Source organism: Saimiri boliviensis, chromosome 9 (genome assembly GCF_048565385.1).
Source record: "Saimiri boliviensis isolate mSaiBol1 chromosome 9, mSaiBol1.pri, whole genome shotgun sequence".
NCBI lineage: Eukaryota > Metazoa > Chordata > Mammalia > Primates > Cebidae > Saimiri > Saimiri boliviensis.
The window spans coordinates 39,241,134-39,266,586 of NC_133457.1; the positions used below are offsets into that span (position 1 = coordinate 39,241,134).

Genomic DNA, 25,453 nt, shown 5'->3' on the forward strand with positions numbered 1-25,453 from the left:
CCATGGGCTTTATACCTTGGGTTGTCCTGTAGTAAGTGAAGCCACTGTTGCCGTGGAAAATGATGGCAGTTTGAAAGAGATAATTTAGAGTGACCCATGGAAATCTGAGGCTGTGTCCTTAACGTACAAGACCTTGTGTATGTGGCACTGTCTTATGGCACATATCTCTTTAGTTCCCTTCAAGTGGAATGACACATAGGTGAGAAACTAAATCGTAATTTGATGGCCTAATATTAAAAAAATTAATTTGACAAAAATGCTACATAAGGAACAATTCAGAATTGCTGATTATTTCAAAACTATTATCTGAATAGCATTTATATCTAAAGAAAGCACTGCGATCCCCAGACCTTTCCATCCAATTTCCCAAAACCAAACCTTATATCTAATGTAAAATGACACCAAAAATTCTAAATCCAGTCTAATTCAGTAGTATATAGCTTATTCCCAGTGATTTCTCACATTTGCAAGCCCGTTACACGTTGGTTTCACGTGTCACCAAAACCTTTGTATTACTCTTATAAAACCACATCACTTTGTATAAAAAGTGACTGGAAGAATTTAATATTGTAAAACTGCACGTGCCTCGCGTGACATAAGCAGAAAACTCCTGGTTTGGGATTTTCTCACAGGCGTGCCTAAACTGACCTCTGCTCCTAGCAGGTAAATTGCTAGAAGCAGCAAGTGTCAGCCCAAAGAAAACCCCTGTTGTGTGATTTTTTTTTTCCCCCCTTTAAACTGATCGCTTTTTAGGTGGAGTTCCCGCTGCATTCTGTAGACCAAAGTCCTTGCCACCAGATTACTATCTTTTTCACCAATTTGCCACCTCCCTACCCCGTCTCCTTTCCAAAAGCCCTCACTGGAAAGAACTTTCTCTCTTGAGCCCCCTATTCCATCTAGTTCCAAAAGCTCCCAGAGCCTCCCATCTCCGTCGGCTTCCCCTCTCCCGCCCAGAATCCAGGTTCCCAAACCACTTAAGAGGAAATTCACACCCCTCGCCCCCTTCCCGGGCGTCCGGAGGAGGCGCAGGGGTTGGGGTGGGGGGGGCAGGGCTTTCTGGAGTCTCCTGGGTCTTCCTCGTGCACCCCCAGGAGGTGTTGCAGGGGGAGAGGAGCGCGGGTGGGTGGGACCGGCCGGGTGGGGGAGGGGTGAGGGCGAGGAGGAGGAGGCGGCGGCGGAGGAGTGGTGTGTGTGCGAGCGTGTGTGGCTGGGGGAAGCCATTGCCTGTTTAATAGTTGCTGTTGCTGCACTTCCGCTTCTCTCCCAGCGAGAGAGAGACACGAGTGGCCAGGCCCAGCCGCAGCCGCAGCAGCAGCCGCCGCGGCGGCACGGAGGAGCCAGACACAAAGAGAGGTACGGGGATCCCCCCAGCGGCCCGCCGCCCCCCAGCCGCGCCGCCGGGCCTCGGGGACACCCCTCGCCGCCGCCCCCGACCCGCACCGCTGGGGCCGCCGGGGCGCCGGGCACGGGGCCGGGTGGGGGGGCGGTGGTGGCGGAGAGGGGCTGGGGAGCCCCAGGGGTCCGGGGCCCGCCCGCGGGGGATGGGCAGGGACCCCGGGCCGCGTGGGTTGCGGGGGCCGCCCGCGTCGGGGCTGGGGGTCATTGTGGCTCGAACTGTCAGCGCTGCCCCAGGAACCCCCCACTGGCCGCCGAGGGGGCCGGGAGCGGGGGTGGGGGGGAGTTGGGGGAGCCCTGTTTTCCCCAGGGGCGGGGGCTCCTGGGGATTTACCCCTCCGTGGCGGAAGGGCTCATTGTTATTTCTTCGTTGCGGAGGCCGAGCCCCCCCACCCCTCGCCGCAGCCCCTGTTCCCCTCCACGAGTGGCGATCGGGCGTGTGCTCCGGACCCCCGCCCGGCCGCGCAGCCCTGAGCCGGGCGGCCCAGAGGCAGGCCGCCCGGGAGGGGCGTCGGGGCGCGGCGCGTGGTGGGGGGGCCTCGGGCCTTGTCGCCCCTGCCCCCCGCCGGCCTCTCCCTTCCCCCACCCTGGCACCCGTTCCCCGCCTCCGTCCCCCTGTTTCGGCTTCCTCTCTTACTCCTTCCCGCCCCTCCTCTCTTCCCGACCTCGCCAAACTCTGTTCGTGGTCCCACAGTCTCACCCGGGCCACCGGCCCCCCGCGACCCCCGGAAAGCGAACAAAAATAGCCCCGAGGCCGGCCGGCCGCCGGGACCTTCCCTCCCTGCCCCGCCGTGGCGCCCCGCGCCCCCGCCCTGCCCTCCTTCGCCTCCCGGTTACTCCCTCCCTGCCCTGCGGAGAGCCCCGGGGGGTGAGGGAGGGGCCGCTCTCGGAGCTCCAGACCGTTTTCCCACCGCGTTCCCCACTTGGGGCCAAAAATAAACAAACAAGCCGCGTCCGATTTGCAAAAGCCTTAATGGGCCTGCAGACTTTGAAAAGCGAGTGGAGGGCGGTGGGCGGCCGCGTGCGCCCCTGGTCAATGCCCTCCTGACAGCACCCGAGTTCCTTATTTACACTGGCTGCATGGTTTGTGTGTTTCTGTTTTGTTTCCCTCCCCTCTGCAGGGGCTGTTTGCGGGGTGGGGTGGGGGGTTCGATATGTCGGATGACGATTCGAGGGCCAGCACCAGCTCCTCCTCATCTTCGTCTTCCAACCAGCAAACCGAGAAAGAAACAAACACCCCCAAGAAGAAGGAGAGTAAAGTCAGCATGAGCAAAAACTCCAAACTCCTCTCCACCAGCGCCAAGAGGTACCGTACTCTTTTTTCCACAGGCTTCCTATTTTCCGAACTGCCTCTTGCTGCCTTTGGTTTGCCTCCCAATGAGGATAGCTTAAACGCTCCTCACGGTTTATGTGTTCTTAAAAATGAAAGAAGGGCCTTGGAAGCCCTAATTATTTTCTCTATTGCCGCTTTTGTTTTTTTCAATCATTGCCCACATACAGCTGTTGCGGCTTGGCTCTCGAATTTCTTGCCGAAGTTTGTAACAATCCTCATCCACTTTTATTAGCGACCCCCAAATCTGATTTCAGATTATTTGTCCCACTAATGGTTAATCTGTGACCTTCCCCAAGGCCATCATCCCGTTTCTTAATTGGTAATAACCTGCTCAGACAGCTCCATCGAAATGGATTCTGTGACCATTTTACCTTCTTTTCACCTGTTGCATGGATGATCTTTTTTGAGTAGAGCTTTCTCCACAAATTGCAAAAGGAATAAGAAACTCATATGAGCAGGTACAAAATTTCGTAGGTGAAGACAGATGTTCTCTGGTGGAATTTAAAGAGATTTTTCTGAGAGTTGAGACGAATGAATCAGTAAGTGATTGTAAAATCGTTATTGCAGGTTATTTTTGTGATTCTCTTTGAGAACTTCAGTTTACCAAATTTCAGGGAGACTCATCTTTTTTTCACCCTATTTGCCGTCCTCATGCTGTAAAAATGCTACTTTGCCTTATTTTTTCAATTTAAGCAGTGTCTCTTTTTCTTTATTTTTTTCCTTTTACAGCTCTTGGAGGTAGCTACTTTTTACACCTGCCATCCTTCAGTAATATCCTCTGATCCCCATGACACTTAAAAGAATCTTTAGTAGATTCCTAGGAACCCAAGACACCTTTTTTTGTTGTATTTTTAGTAGAGACGGGGTTTCACCATGTTGACCAGGATGGTCTCGATCTCTTGACCTCGCGATCCACCCGCCTTGGCCTCCCAAAGTGCTGGGATTACAGGCTTGAGCCACCGTGCCCGGCCAACACCTTTTTATAAATCCTTCTGATCTCAGAGTTAGAAAGTTGTTAAAAAGGTGGCAAACCGGGAACATAGTAGGGAGTCTGAATGGTGGGTTAGATAGGGAAACCCTTAAAATTTTTAAAAATAAAGTGGAACATGAGACTTTAGATCTCTCCACTGAGTAGTCAGCCAGGAAGTCAGGGTTTGAGGGTTTGTTCTGTCATTCTCCCTGACTTGTAATTTGAAAATTTGGCAGTGTTTTGGTGACCTAACCATTGGCTGATGGAGTGACTTAAAAAATAGTGTGGAGGTCCTAAGTGGCAAGGTGCCTCTGCAAGATTGTTCTCGTTTTTATAGATTTGGTTTGATCGTAAGGCTTCCCAGGAGGCCTAACAGACCCTCACTGATGAGCCCTGTGCGGTTCTCCTGGAACCTGGCATCTACCCTGCCCACTGGGGATGGGCCATTCCTTAGCACTGCCCTCCACCTCAAGACTCTAGGCTCCCTGGTCCTCATTCAGCTTTTGGCCTCCTGTGATCAATCCAGGATACTTGCTTTGAGCAATTTGCATCTTTATATTTTGCTAGATATCCCTGGTGTACATGAAGATATATTTGGGGGTAAAGACACAGGTATCAAATAGAAAATATTCTGCTTTTGTTGTGAGTGAATTGATTTTTTTCACTAGACATACTTTGTCCATATAATTTAAACAAGTTAAAAATTTATGTGGAAGTGCTGGGAAAGAGGTGGTAGGTTTTAAACAACGAAAGGTGGGAGGCTACAAATAGTAATTTTACTTGTAAATGAACATCAGGGCTTTTGTTTTGTTTTTGCAGTGAATTTAGCTCCCTGATACCTTGCTGAAAGAGTAGTAGCTATTAGTGTTAAAGCAGACCTAAGGTTAATAGCAAAAGGTAAAAAAAACCGAGAGGGACAGTGTATCCAGGAAAGAGAAAGGGGAAAATTGATGTTGGTGGGATCCTTTAGAAGCTGTTCTGTGAAATATATTGATTTGGAAGGTAGGTGTTGCCCATAGAATTGGAAGGGGCACATTTATCAGGAGAAGGAGTGAAAAAGCAGCCTGAATTGGTGAGACTCACAGCCTGCTAACTGCATGCTGGAAAGTGGTTTCTAAACCGTGGGTAGAGGAAAGCCCCCATTGAAAGTGGCCTGAACAAGAATGGCTGACTCTCTGGACATAGGTATGAGTTTCTCCTGCAAATCTCTTGCCAGTTTTTTGGAAATGCAAATGCTGACAAGATGAAGTTGATAAAGCTTTTTGGTATGAACACCTCTTAGGTATTAAACAACTACCGCTTTAGTGAATATTTTATCGTGGGAGTTGGGTGGGCAAGGAGGACTGAAGTCAATGTGTATTTTTATATGCATTGTGCTCCGATGAGGAAGTTTTTGCCTGTGTGTGTAGCAGGTCTTAAAATAGTTATTCGAAAAGACTCAGGTAAAGAATCCGGAAACCAATGTTCCAAACTTTTAGTGTAATGTAGTCACGAGTCAAACAGCAGGAGTATGAATGTCTCAGAAATGAAACGCTTTTTGGTAGCAGTAGACACAAATAAATTCGTGTCAGTTGAGATTGTGAGCAAACCCCTTTCTAAAGTTGACAGATTTGTAGGGACAGGAAATGTCCTCCAGCAGGAAGGTTTGTAGAACCTCCCCCAGCCGTCGCCCTGAAAACCTATTCCTCATCGCATATAGTTAGCCTGTCCTACGCAGAAAACCTTTGGAAAGAGAAACGCATCTTTTATTAGATTACTGTGTGTGTCTGTGCGTCTCTGTGTGTGTGTGTGTTTAAAATTTTTTAACTACAGTGCTGCCTCGGTGAGATTTTTAAGTTGTAACATAGCCCCACTGGGCTTTATATGATGGGAGGAGGAAAGGTTATAAAATTAGGCACCGTTTCGAAGGTGGAAGAAGCTTAGAGGCCCCAAACTTTGTCGTATTAATTGATGCTCTAAGTGCCTAGGTAAGCGAAAGACAAAGGCCAGGGCTTGGTGTGAACTGCCTGGTGGCTTCGGCCTAGGAGTGGGGGATGGGGCCCTTTGTGAAGTCCAGGGTTGGTGCGGAGGGAGAAAACTGCAGGTCCCGGGTCTGTGCCCAGTGTGTGCTCAAGAGCGGACCACGAAGGAAGGGGCAGACCTCGGGAAGTTAGAGGACGCCCTGGAAAAAGCAGGTCCGGGGAGGTGGCCTAGAGTCCCGGCGAGCGTGCGGGGCGGAGGCAGGGTCCGCTGCACCTGTGCCGTCGCGGGCCGGCCCGGGGGGTCCGCGGTGCCCGAGGGGCGGGCGGGGTTCGCGCTCTGCGTTCGCGCGCGGCCTCGGGCGGAGGTTCTGGGCGCCGGGAGTGGCGAGCTGGGGCGGCGCGGAGCAGCCCCCGTGCGGGCACCCTGGTCCCCTCCCCCGCCCGCCCGCAAGTTCGCCGGCGCGGCGCGAGCCGTCAGGGGCGCGCGCGGGGCGGGGGCGGGGTGGCCGGGCGGCGGCGGCCCACCGCGAGGGAGCGACCTGCGGCCTGGGCCGCCCGGGCAACCCGCGACGGCTGGCAGGTCACTCGGGCCCGAGGGGCCTCGTGGGGAGCGGCCATGTTGGCTTCGTCACTGAGGACTCCGGGCGGGTCTGGTGTCGGGCGAGGCCTCGGACCTTCGGCCTGTCGGGGGCGCCCTGCTGGGGTGGGCATGGGGGCATCTGGGGGGTGAAAGGGCCCCGAGGGGTTAGGGGAGGCCGGAGACTGGCGTCCTTCCCACCCGCTGATGGCTGTGATCTCTCCGTCCCGAGAGGACATGGAGGGGAGGGACTGAGGAAAGCGGTCCGCAAGTGAGAAACTGAAAAATGAGGTCCTAAATGGAAAACACCGAGGAATAGAGCTGCCTTGGTGTGCGAGGCAAGATTGGAAGCCAAACTTTGTAGATGAGAATAGGAGATCCCAGGCCGCCTCACTACCTTTGTGAAAAGCTTTTTCCTAAACTAGGGACCTGAAGCTCTTGATGTGTAATTTCCTCTTTGCTGGTAGAATCCCGAGATTCTATCGGCAAAGATCGCGCTTAGGTTTGTCTGCAGACCTGCACGTTACAGGTGTGAGGTTTCCACGCCGTAATGTTTCTTGTGTTTGTCTCTCTTTCCCCCACTCCAGAATTCAAAAGGAACTGGCGGACATCACTTTAGACCCTCCACCTAACTGCAGGTGAGTTACCTTTCAGGTTTTTTTTATTTTTAAAATTCTAACCTTTGTCTTGGGTTTTTCTATTTATTACATACTTTTTTATTTTATTCTTTGCTTGCTGCGGCGCTAACATCCCGTAACAGCTGAAATTCATTAACCTGAGTGTAATGTTTTGATGAGCCTCTGACAAGCTCAATACTGTTGAGGAGAAGTATTTATTTGGAGTGCATTTTTACGTGTATGAAACAAAACTAAAGTAAATTTAAAGGTGCATCCGTGCCTAATTATGGCACGGATGATGGCACGGATAATATGCCATTAAGGATGATGTAAAACCTACATGCGAAGGACATTGTGGTTTGGAAAACTGCTTTGCTATAGTAATCCCTTATTCAGTCTCTGCTAAGCCAAGAGAGCGTAGTTAAACACTGGATCTTCAGCCTTGCTCCATAACATATAGATTTGTTACTGGGCTTTTGGTAGAGCAATTCAGGAGACAATTTCTGGTTTTGATAAAGCGTTTCTTTAAAATTGTAGATTTAAACTCTTTAATGGGGGTGTTTTTTTCACTTGCTTTATTCAGGCTGTATACATATGTGTGTTTCAGTTTCAAAACAAATTGAAACCAGCTTTCTAAGGGTTTGTTGATTACAACTTTATTTAGAGAAGCCATTTTGCTACTGTTGAGTCAAGATGGAAGACCTGATGACTTTACTAGATCAACAGTGAAGTGAGGGGTAACTTACAACTGTGTATGAGAATAGAGCCATTTATTTAAGGGAGGTCCTGTAACTCCCGCACTTTAAAAGTTAAGTATAACATTTAACCTAGTTCTCAGGATCGGCATTGGAAAGGAATGTGAGATTTCAGAAATATTTTAAACTTACTGGTAGGAGTAGAAGTTATGTGAGCAAAGTATTCTTCAGTGGCCATAACACAGAGTTTTTAAGATGAGTGTGTGGGAATATTCAGGTGGAAAAAGCTAAATGAAATATTTTGTTTATTAACAGTGGACTTTGTAAACTATGATTAGATTAGTGGACTAAATACGCAACTATTGCATTTCGGTTACATTCATTCCTAATGTTGTGGGATGCACTTTGGTGAAATTTTGTCCTGTTTTGTAAGAAAAGTCATTTTGAGTTTGAAATGTTCTATAACTGTAGTTTACAATTGAAACACTTAATTCTAGAGGATTTCTTTCATGGTTAATAAGAATCTCTTCCGATGGTTGAGAAGTGGAGAAATAATAAGACTAAAGCCTATGATGACACGTTATTTTGATGATGGTGGTTCAAATGAAATCCTGTAGCTTGCCTTGGTTGTTTGTATGGAATCCAAGTCCATTCCCCAAGGTCGATCTGTGCTCACTGGCTGTTGCTCCTGTTTGGCATTGTGTCTCCTACGTGTGTGTTATTAATAACATTGATTAAAACATATAATGTCTTTCTTATGAATAAGCACGATCAAATCTAAAATTGTAAGCCATTTGAAGATTTTCATGGGATTGGTTATTTTTAAAAAGCAGCCTAAGTACACTTCAGTTTCACATCATTTTAACTGAGTTTCTGTGTTGAGACGTTTATGCTACTGAGGCATGTGGAACTTTTTTGATTTTGGAAAACCCTCCTAATTACCCCTTTAAGGTGAAACCTTTGGCCATGATGACGCTCCAAACTGGGTGGCCATTGGGTGGTTGGTGTTGGGGAGACAAAGCTCAAAATGCTAAATTTTGAGAAAAATCTCTGATTTCAGAGAAAATATGAGACATCTTCATTTTGCAAGTGAATGTATATTACGTTGTCTTTTAACAATAAGGATGACTTTATTTTCAGAAGCTATTTTCCAGTGGGGCCATTTGAGTCATGTGAATTAAAATTTTTACTTTTGATTGGCTTGCTAGTGGTGCTGTCTTAGTATTACATAGTAGTCCCAATATTCAGTTCTCTTAAATGAGTTTGATTTTATGTTTTGTGCTGTTACCTTATGGGATTTAATTATTTACTATTTTAATGTACTATATTGGAGATAAAGATGGATAATTTAGTTTGGGGATACTTTTTTTAATCTTTTTGAGATAGAGTCTCACTCTGTAACCCAGGCTGGAAAGCAGTGACGCAGTCTTGACTCACTGCAACCTCCGTTTCCTGGGTCCCACTTCAAGCAGTTCTCTTGCCTCAGCCTCCCAAGTAGCTGGGATTACAGGTGTAACACCATGCCCAGCTAATTTTTGAATTTTTAGTAGAGAGGGAGTTTCATCGTGTCGGCCAGGCCGGTCTTGAACCTTGAACCTGATACCATGATCCACCTGCCTCGGCCTCCCAAAGTGCTGGGACTACAGGCGTGAGCCACCGAACCTGGCCTTGGGGATACTTTCTGAAGTCAGCAGCCAATGAAAATCTATGAATTAAATGATGTATTAAGTGCATACATGTTTAAAAGTGCCCTCAGCATGAGAGCATGAGATTTGAATGAGTTAACTAATTGGTTTTCAATTAGTGTATCTTGTGTTTTTACCCTTTGCTGTACTTCCTTTCTTCAGTTGATATTCAATGTGTAGTTTTAAACATGTGATTAAAATACGACACTTGGCACATAGTAACTTCTCAATTATTAACAGTTGATTATTGCAAATCAGTGGAATTGCTCCTCTTGAAGGAAGGTACACTGCTTGTGCTCACTAATTCCAGCACTTGGCAAAAATACTTAAAGTTATTGTACTTCAAAACCTATGTGAAATGCAGTTGCTTGGTATGTTATGTATAAAAACAGAAAATGAAATTCTTAATGTTGTATATTGTGTTGGGTAGATATTTTTTGGAACACGGTGCATATTATGTTCAATGACGTGGTCCAAAGTAATTTTAAGTATTTTCAAACTGCTTTATGTTCACATAGAAATCAAATTCTTAATTTTAGTATCTCTGAACTGTTTTTTGTTTTTGTTTGTTTGTGTGTGTGTGTGTGTGTGTGTGTGTGTGTGTGTAGGTAGGTACACCCACAGAAGTTTCCCATCTCACTCTGCATTTTGGTTAGGCTTTTATTCCCCTATTATTTGGCTCTGTTCTTTTAGAGGAAAAAAATATGTTAACTTTGTAATGATTCCTTAAAGTGTGCCAGATCTTGGATTGTAAAATGATGCCTTTTAGATAACTGATGAACTCTGGGCCACTAGAGTCAGTTTTGCAGCTGTTACTTATAGCCCAAGGCTCAAGCTTTGCTAAATTGACTAGTTATAACTAGCCTGTAGATATGAATATCTGTAGACAGTATGTCTGAACATACTAAATGGCATATTTTACGTAAGTCCTTTAAACTTCAGATTTTATTTACTGGATACATTTGATTTATGGGTAAATGTCTCACATAATGACTTGAAACCTAAAAATTCAGATGGGGGTGCTATTTTAGACTAAAACGTCTGTAAAGTGATTAAACACTTCAGGCATGGGGGAGAAAAATAATTCCTCCTTCCTTCCTTCTGCCTGTCTGTCTTTCCATCCATCCTTCCTTCCGTTCCGTCCGTCCTTCCTTCTGACAGGGTCTCACTTTGTCACCCAGGCTGGAGTGCAGTGGTGCTCACTGCAGCCTTGACCTCCTGGGCTCAAGCTGTCCTGCCTTAGGCCCCCAAGTAGCAGGGACTACAGGCGCTCACCACTACACCTGGTTAATTTTTTTGTAGAGACTGGGTTTCTCCGTGTTGGCCAGGCTGATCTTGAACTCCTGGTCTCAAGTAGTCCACCCACTTCAGCCTCCCAAAGTGCTAGGATTACAGGTGTGAGCTAGGGTGCCTGGCCCTGATATTAGTTGTTGTTGTTGTTTTTTTTTTTTTTTGGTCTAATACTGCCTATATTTTAAATAGTTTTAAGCCATTATGTCATACAAGAATGCATGTTTTTTAAAAATTCAAATACAGACGTTTGTAGAGTAAAAAGCAAAAGATAGTCCTCATGACCTCTTTCTGGTCCTGCTGCTTGCACAGGGATGCAAGTTAGCACTTTGTATACTTCCAGGTAGTTTCTGTGAATTTACATGGTTGTATTTTTCTGGCAGTATAATACCTTCCTGAATTGGTGGTAATGGTAATGAGATGTCAGTTCAGAAGTCCCAGGCTGCTCATCATGGTTCAGAATGAAATGAGATCCTTTCCTTGCAACAGTGGAATGCTGCCTACCTCGTCCAGGTTCAGCATGTTGTAAATGGTTGTTTGGGTGTAAGAAATAGGTTCGGCAGAAGTCATCCTTTACACAACTCTGTATCTATGTGCTGAAAAGATTTCTTCCTTTTAATATTTTTCATTCATCTTATGTTACTAAGCTAAATGCATTAAGGATAGAAGTGTGACTTAAACTTACGTGAATGATGTTTAGTTTTATCACCATTACAGTGTGTATACCTTTATGCATGTAAAGGCAGTGTTGAAAAATTGTGACGACCAAGAAAATGGGGTTTCAGCACAATGAAAATAACACCCATACTAGGGTCAGGCTGTTGGGAATTAGATCATCACCTGGGGCCTTTCTTATTAGAGAGGAAAGAAACCTGTCTGGAAATGAATTGCCTTTCAAATGAGTAGGAACTCTTGTGGTGGCTGTGTTTACCAAAAGACTGTATCTGGATTGTAAAACTATACTATTATTATTCCTCCAGAAGCTAAACAGAATTACCATAGAACCCAATAATTTTACTCCTAGCTATGAACCCTGAATAATTAAAAACAGAGGCTCAAACAGGTACTTGTGTGTCAGTATTCATAGCATTATTCATAGTAGGCAAAAAGTGGAAAAAACCCAAGTGTCTGTCAGCAGATGAGTGGATGAACAAAATCTGGTCAATACATAAAATGGAATATTCAGCTATAAAGGAGTGAATTTCTGATGTGTGGCTACAACATGGATGAACCTTAAAAATGTTAAACTAAGTGAAATAAACTAGACCCCAAAAGACAAATAGTGTATGATTCCACTTACATGTGGAATGCCTGGAATAGGCAAACTCATAAGGACAGGCACAGACAATAGACCCAGCGCAGTGGCTCATGCCTGTAATCCCAGTCCTTTGGGTGGCCGAGACGGGCGGATCACAAGGTTGAGAGATTGAGACCATCTTGCCGACATGGTGAAACTCTGTCTCTACTAAAAATACAAAAATTAGCTGGGCATGGGGGGCACACACCTGTAGTCCCAGCTACTTGGGAGGCTGAGGCAGGAGAATCACTTGAACCTGGGAGGCAGAGGTTGCAGAGAGCCGAGATCACACCACTGTACTCCAGCTGGGAGACACAGTGAGATGGCATCTAAAAAAAAAAGGACAGATGAGAGGTTTTCAGGGACCGAGGGGAGGGGAGAATGGGGAGTTACTTCTTAATGAATACAGAGTTTCTGTTTGCGGCGGTAAAAATTTTGGAGATAATGGTGATGGTTGCACAATATTGTGAGTGTAATTACTGCCACTGAATGACACGGTTCAAATGGCAGATTTCATATTATAGGTGTTTTATCACAAAACAGCTATACCACTGTTAAAATATTAATCAGTATCTTGAGAAAGATGCTTATAGCTTAGAAGGCAACACTCACAGTTTTTAGGGATTCTTATTACGAACACGGATATTAAATGCCTGTCACAAACTTGGAGGGCCTGTTATAAATGAAAAGGCACTACCTTCATGGAGTTAGTTCATAATCTAGTAAGGGTGGTAAGACATGCACACAGATTTTGAATGGTACTTAGAAATATAAATATTAGGTTCTCAGAAAAAAAAAGAAATATTATTTGGAAAATATGAAGTTTCAGAGGAGTGAGAGATTGATTTGAGTTTGAAGGATTGTGGCTGGAGTACTTAGTAATCTGGGAGAGCTTCGTGGAGGAGGTGAGAAGTGGGGTGGGGAAGAATAAGGGATATCCCTGATGTTGGAAACAGTGTAAGCCAGGACAGCAGAGGGAAGACAGAAAAAGAGCACTATTGGGCAGAAGTGAGTAAAAGCTGTGACTGGAGAGTGAGAAACATTAGTGGGAGAATAAATAGTAAGAGATAAAGCTTGTGTTCTTCAGCGTCAGGCTAAGGCTTTAAATTTTATTTCCTATATGCTGGAGAATCATTGAAACCCTTTTGATTAGGGACTGGCAGTCAAATAGAGCTGGCTCTCTGGATAGAAATAGGAAGGATTGGGTAGAGCTTGGTAGAACAGGAGCCTTGGAGACTGCAGCAGTAGTCCAGGTGGAAAGTTATGAGGGCTGGGGTGTAAACGGTGATCATCAAAGGGGAGAGGAAAGAGAGAAGACAGTAGAATCCATGGGACTGTGGAGGGCTTGATGAGGAGTCAGGTTCTTCAGGGTGTTGGGAAGTTGGTGGTGGATTAACCGAAGTAAATAAGGCAGGAAGATGAACAACCGGTTTGAGGGAGGCAGAGATGGATAGCTCCTGTCCCCAGGGCTAAAAAAAGGTTTTACTATTTGCTTTGTTGATCACATACAATGCTTAGCATGTTGCTGCCACTTAGTAGGTCCTCAGTAAATATTTGCAGTTTGATTATATATTTGAGTTTATGATTAAATCAGTCGTTGAGCTCCCAGATCTACATGGCCTACTTTCAGATTAGATTAGACAAATTAGATTGTCAGCTTCCTAAAAGGCAAGGACAGTGATTGCTGTCTTTGATTCTGACCCTACATGTTTTTCCCAGCTGCTTTAGTTTCAAGATTTCCACAGCTACGTCAGCTGTTAAAGGAATGATACCGCAAGTGCCCGCCCTTCAGCAAAATTTCACCGTGTTTGCTTTGTCTCTCTTATCTCTGTACGTTAATTTTGTGGAACCATTTGCAAGTGAGCTGTAGGCATGACGATGCTTCCGTGCGTTTAGCTTTGCACTAAACACACGGAATTGGATCTGAGGCGGCCTGGCGATGGAGCTGGGGCTGGGACTGCTTTTGGTAGTCCACGTTAGATTGGAAAGTGTGGGTGACGGCAGAGTGCACAAGATTGCCGAGACTGGAAGAGGAAAGAATTGTGCTTTGAGGGATGTCTACAGACAGAGGACGGGAAATGAAGAGGACTTGGAGAAAGGAGTAGAAGGAAATCCACAAGGTTGTGAAAGTCCCTAGAGGGACATCAAGGACATGTTCTCTTGGGGCGCCAAAGTGTAAGAATGTAGGTGTGTGTTTTGTAGGCTGAGAGGAAGAAGCAGATGTAGAGAGGAAAAGAGTAAAAATGCTGGAGAGGCAGATGTCACGTTTTATGACATAGGCGGAGAGAAGGTGATGGCGCTAGAGAACTTACGCCGTAAGTGGGAGAGTGTATGTTTAGAAAGGCTGTAGCCTGGAACTTTGCTACACAGTTTTCTAGAGGATTAATAGCACTCTAGGTACCTGTATAGAACTGAAAAGCAGCAGCATCTCTCTGTTGTTACTTGGTTTGTATGCTTTCCTGGTAGACTTTTAAGTTCCTTGAGAGCAGGGATTATTATGTTTTTGTATCCCTACAGTGTCCAAGAAAGGGTAGGTAAACAATACATATTTGTTAAAACACAAAAACCTAATTTGGTCTGATGGTTTAATAGGACATCTTCATTATCCTCTTCAGAAAATAATGGAAATTACTGGGGAAATGGCTGTCACATTTTACAGCTGTCCATTGCTGGCAGTCTTTCTGAGTTGGCACCCAAGCAGTTGTGGCAATTTTGTCCTGCCTGCAATCACAGTGAAGCTCTGGATGTCAGTGTGATAAAAAAAAAAGATGTGATCTCTGCTGCAGGCTCGATTGAGAAAAGGTGTATTAGAGAAAATATAACACCTTTGAATTGCTTGTTTTGATTTTATGTAAGGTTTCTCAAGGTCCCTGTAATGTGGCATGGACTCTTAGTCTACAGAGGTACAAATGGTAACCTTACTATAAAGTTACCATTTGTGAACAAGTGAGCAAGGGTCTAGGGGTGCTAAATAAACTGGGTTCCTAGAGATGGTCCCCCAAATCCTAAAGCTATTCCAGATAGTTGGTTATGTTAGAGTTGCTGGCACCCGCCTGAGACATCTGACACATTGCCTGTCACCAGTGAAGTGAAACTGGGTTTCATAATAAGCCCATTCTTATTCAGCCTCTTTTATGCCACCATGCTCTAAAGTAAAACAAAAGACCTAGTAGCTGGTGTCAGAATATGCTTCTAATCCTCTGGGAAACCTCCTCCTTTATAGGCTAAAAGCTCATCAAAGCCCCTGCTTGAGAACGGTAATCCAGGAACTCTGCTGTATGCTAACGGCTCTTTTCTTGAAACATATATCCATTGATTATGGATTGCTTCGTGGAGTCCATGGCACATTAACGTAGATGACCAGCCTTTGGAAGGCCAAGCTGATGTCCCACCCCACTCAGGAAATCTTACAAAGGCAAAGGTTTTCATGCATAGAACATATGAAAGTTGTCACTGGGTTTTGCTATAGTGACAGCAAACCACTGAGGCAGTGTATTGTTCACTAATACTTTAACAGAGCAGTTGAAAATGGAATTATTTCTGCTTTCCAAAGTACATACCGACCCAAATATGACGAAGTAAATGCAAACCCGAAGTAAAGAAACTGTTATCTAGTTTTACATGGCGTTCTCAGGCAGATTGGCAGCAGGTGTCAGTCTGACTCGTGTGTAGTGATCTGAGTCATTACTAAATTTTAAATAGTAATACTCAACGGAGAAGTCTTAATAGGATCTACTAGCATTGAAATGATGATCATTATATGTACTGCCAGGACATTGGGCATTTGTGTTTATTTAAATTGATCGATGGAAAATTGATGTGGATAGACCTCTAGTAAATTCTACAGAAAAAGGCATTGAGGCACATTTTCAAACAGATGAGAGTAAATAGAGCAGCTTGGGATGCTCTTACCTGGAGAAAAATTTTAAAAGTGATGCAGCTCATAGGTCAGCATGATTACCATGAAGCAGTGTTGTACATGTGACAGTGACATGCATAAATCAGATCATCATTTAAGACATTAGAGTGTCTGCTGTGTGCTAGGTATTGTTCTGTGACTAAAACAGACCGGGCCTCTGGCTTGTGAAACCTGGATTTTAGTAGACAGTACAAACAGTAACTAAGCAAAAGGATTAATACAAGTTGTAATGACCAGTAGGAAAGAAATTGACAGAGTGCAGCAAAGGAGAATAATTGGGGAGGGGGATGAGGGTGACCCAGAGAAGGCTTACAAAGCCATGTAGTCAAAGACCTAAAAGATAGGAAAGGAAATGGCCTTGTGAAAAGTACCAGAAGACATGTGGGACAGAGGGAAGGTAAAAACAGGCCCTGATGGGGGAAAGAGTCAGGTGATTCTGATTTTGTAAACCACAGTAAGTGGAGAGAGTGTATTTTTCTCAGTAATGCTTCAGAAGGCTTTTCCCAGCCTCCCGGCTGCATGGAAAATAGCTGGGAGGAAGACAGTAGTAGAAGGAAGGGAGATCAGGAAGGAGGATATTGCTTGCTCTGTGTCAAGCTAGCTGGTACAGGTGGCTAGGATTAAGGTGGTGGTGGTGGAGATACGGTAGAACAAAGGGACCTGTTGATGAATTGCATGTGAGAGATGAGGGACAGGAACAAGAATGACTCCAGGTTTCTGCATTACTTTGTTGCAGTTGGCTAGATGGTGGTGCTGTTTTACTGATAGGTAGACTTCTAGGCCTAGAATAGGGCCATAGGGTACATGTGTGGTGGATAGGGGGAGATGAAGGAAATGACTCCTTTTTTGGACTTGTGTTAGATTTGAAATCTATTCTCATGAGGCATCCAAATGAAGGTGTCAAAAATAAGTTAGAGATAGGTAATTGGAGCTCTGAGGAATATTGTGAGCTTGAGATACGTGCACATTTGGGAGACCTTACCAAATAGAGGCTCTTGAGTGACTTGGGAATGCCCTTATCTCTCCTGGAAAGGAAAGGCTTCGTGAGAAGAGTGGCCAGGATGGAGACTCAGGCATCTAGCATTTAGAAGTGTACACTAGGAAGAGCCAGCAAAGGAGACAAGGAAAATCCACAGTGTGGTACGAGAAAGCAGTTGAGCGGAAGGTTGGAGGTGATGAAGTCTGAGTGATGCTGTGAGGTGGAAAGAGCCGAAGGCCAGCAGGTAACCACTAGATTTCAGCTCAGCTTTGTTGGTGACCCTCACATGTCTACGCTGGTTTAGAGGAGAGACGATGGAAAAGGAAGAATGATTTTCAAGAAGGAAAATGTGTTTGTAGTACTCTTCCTAGTTAGAATATTTCATTGTATTTGTCTAGAAAAGTGATCTGGTATTATCGAATTTCCACATTTTAGGGCAGAATTTCTTAACGGTATATATAATTTTGCGGGGAGGGCAGGGAAAGGGCCTACCATTTTTGTGGATTCTCAAAGGATTTTTTTTTTTTCTGATCTCCCTCCTCCCCTCTTTCCTCACCAAAACAAGTTAACTTCTACTTTATGAGATTGAAGTCCTTTGTGATCTTTAGGTTAACATTGTTCCGTGGATATAATACATGAACCTGATGTACTTACAAGTCAATAGTGTCAGGTTCATGTATTACATCTTGATGAATCTCTTTTACAAGACTTGGTTTGAAACTACTGGATAAATTGGAAAGTCAGTAAATTGCTGCTGCCATCCTGAAAAATGTTTTGCCTGCTTTGATTTGCATAGACTTTTTGTAATCTGTTCAAGCTGGAGAAGGCACTGGAATGAGTTGGGTGTATGTATTTACTTTTAACACAGCGTAAGTTATCATATTTAATGCTTTTCATTCCCCCTCCCCCAACAGAGCCTTGCTCTGTTGCCCAGGCTGGAGTGCAGTGGTGGGATCTCTGCTCACTGCAACCACAGCCTCCAGGGTTCAAGTGATTCTCCTGCCACAGCCTCTTGAGTAGCTGGGGTTACAGGTGCATGCCACCATGGCCGGCTATTTTTTGTATTTTTAGTAGAGATGAGGTTTTACCATGTAGGCCAGGCTGGTCTCGAACTCCTGACCTTGTGATCTGTCTGCCTCAGCCTCCCAAAGTGCAGGATTACAGGTGTGAGTCTCAGTGCCTGGCTTGTTTTTCATTCTTTTAATATTGACTGTTACGTTAATGCTTTACATTGGATATACTTAGAACTCTTAAAGTACCATATAAGCATTATCTTTCTAATTGTCCACTGATCATGTCTGAATAATTGGTTTCAGATTATGCCAGATACTCTTGGTCCTGCTTAACTTGATAATTGAGGGTAGAATTTTAGAAGTTTCAGGATTAGGAGTCATTATTCTAAATCAGAGAGTAATTAGTTGGAATCACAAAAGCATTAGGTACTGTACTGCCAGAGGAAAAGCAAAAAATAACATGTGGAACCACAAATGTTTTGGCCACATAGGAATTTTGCTCCACAAGTAATTTAAATTGTTATGCTACCACCACTTAACAGCCTTTCCCCCTCAATGGGAGTACATCTCAGTTTTTAAGGTAATTTATTAGAATTGCCGTTATAAAAATTTATTTCTTAGCAGACTTTGCTAGAACACATTTATCCTAAATAAAAGGAGATAGTTGACTTAGCAGAGAAAAAGACCCTAAAAGAAAACATTTGTTTTATTACAAGCACCCAGGAGGATTTTTTATAAACATGAAAGATAACTTTCCTCTAACCTAAGTAAATATTTCAGAACAAATGTACGTTAAGTGGTTATAGTAATGTGTGTACAGAGACTGGCAGTAAAGTTAGCAGCATCATGTACTACTTGCTAGTATGCCACACTGCTTTGGCCTTTTTCTGAGTAACCCTCTCTCTGGAAGTCCTTGGAATGCGTAACTTATCTGTCAGGGAGATTGTTAGCCCCCGAAAAGACATTTTATCTTTTTAGCTTAGTATTCTGAGATGTTCTCACATCCAAAGTAAACATTGTTAAGTGATACGGACCAGTCCTAAAGTAAATGATATATTAAGGGCACAGTTCTTTTTTTGTTTTTATTTATTTATTTATTTATTTATTTATTTATTTATTTATTTATTTTGGGCACAGTTCTTGTTCGAACTGAAATTTGAAGTTGTTGCCATTCTTTGCATCCACACTACTGGATTCTATGCAGATGTGGGGATTTCTGCTTCTACATTTTACTGTAATGACTTACATTTACCTGTGTTGGGAGGAAATTCTGTATTGTAGCAAGTTAAAACACATGATTTTGGCAAAAAAGTTAAAACTGTTAAGATCTTGGAGCCCAAATTTGTTGTAGAAATTTGGAGCTAGGAAGGACGGGATGCTCCCTTCTCTGTCTCTGTGTTCTGTTTATTGTGAGGTGTGTATTGATAATGCATTTGTGAAGAAAGGCATTCTTTAATGACTTAGAGAAAAAAGTGATGGTAGTTTTATCCGTCTGTCTCCAGGTGACTGGTACTATGTTTTACTTTCTACTCTTTTCATTTCTCCAGAGCCACTCGTAAAATCTTTCTGCAGTTAATGGTTCATTATAGTCCAGTTTTCATTGCTTTCTGAGATTTGAACTTGAAATTTGAATGTCAGCCCCCCTGTAAAAGCAGTCATCTTTCAGTTCTGAAGCTCCTGTGATATCCTTCAGACTCCTCAAGGAGCACTAGGTTTGAGGATGATAACATTTGCTCATTGTCATTTGACCTGAAGGTGCATAGAAAGAAATGCTATGTTGGATCTCAGTATGCCAGTAACAGTCCTGCAGGCTGCATTTGCAGTTTCCTTTCTGCTTGAAATCTTGTTAGTGTCCTTATACATTTCTGGCTTTCTCCCATTCTGGTGTGCTTCCTCCCCTTCCTGCTCCCTTAAGAAAAAAAAAAATGGTTAGCCAGTTCGGTGAATTTTTCTCAGAAATTTCTTGTGGACAGTGCTAACTTAAACAAGAAAACTGTTTGTGACAGTTGGCTTTTCAGGGAGGAGATAAGGTTTTGTGTACTCAGACTGTGTATATCAATTATTATGGGGCTAAACTTTGAAAGTATGATTAATTCTCCAGCAAGTATTTACCAAACCTCGTAGGATTTTAATCCTGTTTCTTGAATTACTTTGAAAAAATGTCACATACTACATACACATCATTTGCATCATGAGGATTACCCATACTATTAAGAGATTTTTGTTGGTTCCGGTTAAATCTTACTCCTGGTTTTGCAAGTGTATCCTGGCATGGTTGTCCGTGACTCAGCTGGGGTGGGCAGGGCAGTCTCCTGCCTGCCACACCTGTGTTTCGCTGCCTGTTGCCCTGTGACCTAGGCTGAGCAATACAAATCATTGACAACACTGACAGCGCTTTTTTGACCTGTGCCTGCCCTGGCTGATTCCATTTTGTGGCCCTTTGATTTAAGATGCAGTTACAACCAGTGGCTCCTCACTGTATTCAGCAGGCGTCCCCAAACTTTTTACACAAGGGGTCAGTTCACCGTCCCTCAGACCGTTGGGAGGGCCGCCACATACTGTGCTCCTCTCACTGACCACCAATGAAAGAGGTGCCCCTTCCTGAAGTGCGGCGGGGGGCCGGATAAATGGCCTTAGGGGGCCGTAGTTTGGGGACGCCTGGTATTCAGTCATTCATTCTAATATTTATCGAGCATTTACTGTTGTGCCAGGTACTGAAGATAGAGCAGTAAAAAAGGCCCTGTCTCTGCGCTCAGGGAGGTTTTATTCATATAGAAACAAATGTACAAAGTAATTTCAGAAAACGGTACCAAGAAATTAAAATAGAGTAAAATGGCTTAGTGAGTGACTGGGCAGGTTGGGACACTGGTTGGCACTACTTTGGCGAAATGACCCTGATTGATGACGAGGACCTAACCACGTGAAGGGCATTTTGGGCTGAAGGACACCAAATACAAAGGTGCTGAGCGGGGCAGGCCAGTGTGGCTGGACATAGTGAGTGAGGGTCAGAGTGCTGGGAAATGAGACGGGGTCACATTTTACTCCAGGTTCAGTAGAGAGCTGCCAGAGAGCCTTAAATGGAGGAGCGATATACCACCACGGTCGGCCTGTATTTGGAGAATGTCTCATATAAAACGTCTTACTCATGAAAAGAGAGAAGGCGGGTGCAATGGGGCATGTCTGTAGTCCCAGCTATTTAGGAGACTGAGGCTAGAGGATCACTCAAGGCTGGGAATGTGAAGCTGTGTGTGTACTGTGATTGCACCTGTGAGCTGCCACTGCATTCCAGCCTGAGCAATGTAGTGACATCCTCATTTAAAAAAAAATTAGGATTCAGTGCTTTGAAAAAATCATATTAAAAAAATGAAGGTTATTACAGATACTCTCTAAAACCTTTTTGGCATTATAAGCAGTTGTACTCACCTTTATGTAATAGTTCTATTATATCTAGATATCTGTGTATCAAACACATCTAGGAATTTTGCAAAACCTAAAGACGTGTTACCCCAAATTGGTGTCTCAACCAGTGAAAGGAAGTACAGCCTACTCACCTGGTCTTGACATAATGGTTGGATGAAGTATGGGTATTTGTAATGCATAGGTAGCACTTAACGCTGACTGAAACAGCTTCGTTGTCCCTGTAGTGTGCCTGCCCTGGTTCCTGGCTGTCCACCTGAAGTGCAGACAGCCTGAGTCTGGCCATGGGGAAGCATCAAGAATTTGGCTTCTCCTTCTTCCGAGCAGCAACAGCAGATGACACAGCAGGGCAGCTAGGAGAGTTGGGCAGCTGGAGAACGGGGAACGTCAGCGGTCTGGGAGGCGGCTTGGTCACTTGGTTATCTGTGATATCTAAAAGACGTACCTCTGCAGCAGGCGTCCCCCAACTTTTTACACAGGGGGCCAGTTCACTGTCCCTCAGACCGTTGGAGGGCCGCCATATAATGTGCTCCTCTCACTGACCACCAATGAAAGAGGTGCCCCTTCCTGAAGTGCGGCGGGGAGCCGGATAAATGGCCTCAGGGGGCCGCATGCGGCCCGGGCTGTAGTTTGGGGACACCTGCTCTACAGTGTGAAGCCCTAAATCTGTGATATGACTGTGGAGGGAGAATGCTTTCCAGTGGTCTTGATTTGGTAGACACTTCTGTGGAGTTGTAATTTTTTCATAGTTTTTTGTTTTGACAGCTGGAATATTTGTCGAAAAGGGGAGGTGTAAACAGGTCATAACGCTGATGAAGAGATTGGAGTAGCAGTGTAATCATTCTTAGACGTATTTGAAACTTTAGGTACTAAATCCCTTTTTGATATATATGCTATAAAAATGACTTATAAAATGAAATGTAATTCTAGCATATCTTAAACTGTTGCCAGGAGGTTTTTGGTTACACTGAAAAGAAATTATATCATTTCTTGCAGAAGGGTCGTTTGTCTTGGTGAAGGACCAGTTTCTCATGACTCCCCGCCCTCTTTCCCCCAGCTGATAAACAGCTAAGAAAAGCGGCCTTAGGAATTTTTTTTCACTTACCCATTATAAAAACTTACAATTCTTAAAGGGACAAAATTTCAGTGCAGACATAACATGGCTATTTGCTCAAAGGGAAACACCACCAAATAACAATAATAATAATAATAATGCCAAAAAAAATCCTGTATTTTATATTTGGCTTTGGGGTGAGTTTTGGTAATTCTAAAATGCTATGAATGAATGAATATATCCAGTAATCTGGGTGTTCATTCACTTTATACAGAATAATGAAGGAACAGTAGAAAGCCTGATTTGCGATATTCTGGACAGCTCTTTAGATTGACCATACAGATTTTAGCTTGGTTTCTTTTTTGCTTTACTATGGTGATTTTAAAAATGGGATAAAGCTTTAATAATAACAGCTAACTTTATTAAGTATGTAAATATAATTGTTATTCTCATTTTACAGATGAGGAAAGAGAAGCTTAAAATGCCTAAGTAGCTTGCCCAAGGTCACTAGGCTCTTAAGTGGAGAAGCTGGTATTTAGGTTCTAGCCTTCAAAGCCTAACCATTACGCTCTACTGCCTCTTGTAGTTGCTTTATGAAGTATAGACCTTCCTTTAAGTTGCTGCATGTTGAATTTTACTCATATGCTGAGCTGTATTTAAATTTAAAAAGAGGCTTATTTTATAACTTAGCCACTGATATTTTTCATTGGAATTGCCATCTACCTCTACTGTTCTCCAGTGTAGATTTAATTATTATATTCTTTTGTTTAAAAACCTAAGGTCCCAACTGCCCTTAGAATTACATGCCCACAATCTTTATGTAATATTCAGATCCCTTATAGCCTGAGTCCAGCTTATATTCCCATCTTATTTCTTCTCTTTGTACCTCACTGTTTCAATATGCCCCCTAGAATGTTCTCTCTCCCAACTTTCCTTTTATTTTTCAAAGCTCAGATAAAAATGACTCACTCCACATCAGCTCTCATCTGCGCCCCAGGGTACTTTAAATACATACCTCTTTAAAACTTTCACATCCAGTTACGGTCATTTATTTGTGTTTGTCACTCTTTCAGACTGAGTTTTTTAATAATATGATTATTTTTATTTCTTGTACCTAACATCAGAAGATGCCTAAAAAGTATGAATGATTACTGAAACAAATTAAAATACAGCATTTAGTAGTAGTTGTATAAATGTTACCAGTTACTTCATTTAGATGTTACCGTCAGTCATAGAAATATATAGGTTGAAGCAATGAAATCATGAATACAGTATGTTTTAATCTTTTATTGTGTAAAAAGAAGAATTTGTATATTGTATAAATGTAATATTCATCCATAACATTTAAAATATAGCTTTAATTTTGGAGAAGATACACAGTATACTTAGTGATTAAAAAGTTGGATATTTAAATCTATGAGAAAATGGGATTATTATTTGGATATTTACCAGTGTGAGTTGAAGCAGTTGCTGGTAAAGGCATTGGTGTTGATGCATATAGATAGAAGTTACTTTGCAATGAAACTTTGGAGTCACCATCAGAATAGAAGACTTGAAAATTTTTATTTGACTCAAATTACAAGCTGAGCATTTTTGTTTGTGTGTACACAGCACTGAATTAGATGATCGGGTGATAGAAAAGAATGATAGATGCTCTCAACATAAATAAACATTATATAACTATTGAACAAGACATTATGTAAAGGTTCATTAGTGACTGACCTAAGATGTAAATTTGTTTATAATTTTTATCACAATTCCATTTCATCTAAGCCTTAGGTGATGGCAGTGTTTTCCTTAGATTCGTCTCACACCCTTGTCTGGTGATTTCCAGGCCTGTCCCTATCCCAGCACACCTCAGGAAGAGGAAGAGTGCCCATCAATAAGTAACAGGGGTTTACTTTCAGTGGACAGGGTGGATGGAAGGAGGGAGAGATCAGCAAATTTGGGGTGGAAAATAAAAGCTCTCCAGTGGTTCTGACAAGCTGAAGCTCGATGGTGGCAGTTGCAGGAGGGGCAGTTCCTTCCTGTTTTTTGTTTATTTTTTTCTTTGATTCTTGAAACTAAGTTCTTATTTTTGATAAGATGGAGGAATTTTTTTTTTTCCTTAAAGAGACAGGGTCTCGCTTTGTTGCCTAGGCTGAAATGCAATGGCATGAACATAGCTCACTGCACCCTTGAACTCCTGGGGTCAAGAGATCCTCCCACCTCAGCCTCCTGAGTAGCTGGGACAACAGGTGTACTCCACCATGTCCAGCTTTTTTTTTTTCTTTTAATAGAGATGGGGGTCTCACTGTATTGCCCAGGCTGTTCCGGAACTCCTAAGCTCAAGTGATCCTCCTGCCTCAGCCACCCAAAGTGCTGTGAGTACAGGTGTGAATCACCACACCCAGCCTCAGCTGATTTCTACATTTTTTAAGAGGTGGAGTCTTGCCATGTTGCCTGAGCTGGTCTCAAACTCCTGGTCTCAAGCATTTCTTCTGCCTGGACCTCCCAAAGCTCTAGGTTTACCAGTGGCCTGAGTTCCATCCTCCTCAGGACTCTTCTGGCAGCACTCTCCTGGAAAAGTGCTGCAGTGGGAGAGTTTACAGGTTTAGGGAGCCCAAGGAAAAGATGGAGGTCAAGCTAATGATAGTAGGAGAAAGAGGAACTGAGAAAGGAACGGGGTCTAGAAGAGAGGTTAGAAACGGGGGCTTCGGTTTTCCCCTCAGGCTTCGTTGGCTACTTCTATAAATAAGGGATTTCTGAAAGAAAAGCAGGTAGAAGAAAAGGAGAACGCCTTCAGCGAATTTGTGAGCTGATAGACATGGATCGCTTGGTTCTGTTTCGCCTGGGTTCTTGAGGAGCTTGCTGCTGTTTGAGAATTTCCATAGAGCAGCCCTGGCGTTGTCAGGATGTGGGTATGCCACGTTTCCCTTCCTCCCGCTTCCCTCCACTCCTTATTACCTAGCCAGTACACCTGGAATTTTGGCTCTAGAATACTTTAAAAGACACTTTTGCCGAGAAAAAAATCTTTGGAAAAATCATGCATATATTATTTTTCCTTTATTATTTAACTACCTCCTGGTTCTTCAGGATCCTTTGATTCTTACATGCATGTGCTTGATGTGTGGTCTGGGGCATGCTTGCTTCTAGTTAAGCAGCCTTTCAGGATGGTGTTTAATTTATTCTGAGCCCTTTGTATGAAGTCTTCTAATATTTCCTGACAACACCATTGGGTGGATAGAGGGAGTCTCAGTCATTATGTATTA

The 25,453-nt window shown here is 43.6% G+C and overlaps 2 protein-coding genes across 3 annotated transcripts in view; one reads left to right on the top strand and one right to left on the bottom strand.

The window, feature by feature from the left end:
- The first annotated feature begins 1,184 nt into the window (after positions 1-1,184).
- LOC101031220 (ubiquitin-conjugating enzyme E2 E1) overlaps positions 1,185-25,453 on the top strand; it is an 85,878-nt gene continuing 61,609 nt past the window's right edge. Inside the window, exons 1-3 of the mRNA XM_039480344.2 lie at positions 1,185-1,353; positions 2,517-2,701; positions 6,824-6,874. Of these exons, the coding sequence (XP_039336278.1) occupies positions 2,550-2,701; positions 6,824-6,874 (203 nt within the window). The 5' untranslated portion in view covers positions 1,185-1,353; positions 2,517-2,549. The remainder of the gene's footprint in view (positions 1,354-2,516; positions 2,702-6,823; positions 6,875-25,453) is intronic.
- NKIRAS1 (NFKB inhibitor interacting Ras like 1) overlaps positions 18,866-25,453 on the bottom strand; it is a 103,338-nt gene continuing 96,750 nt past the window's right edge. The window contains exon 5 of one of the 2 annotated variants that reach the window (XM_074405725.1): positions 18,866-19,633. In XM_074405725.1, coding sequence (XP_074261826.1) covers positions 19,472-19,633 — 162 coding nt within the window. In that variant the 3' untranslated portion in view covers positions 18,866-19,471. Of the gene's footprint in view, positions 19,641-25,453 lie in introns of both variants that reach the window. The other variant, XM_074405728.1, reaches the window with a different exon arrangement.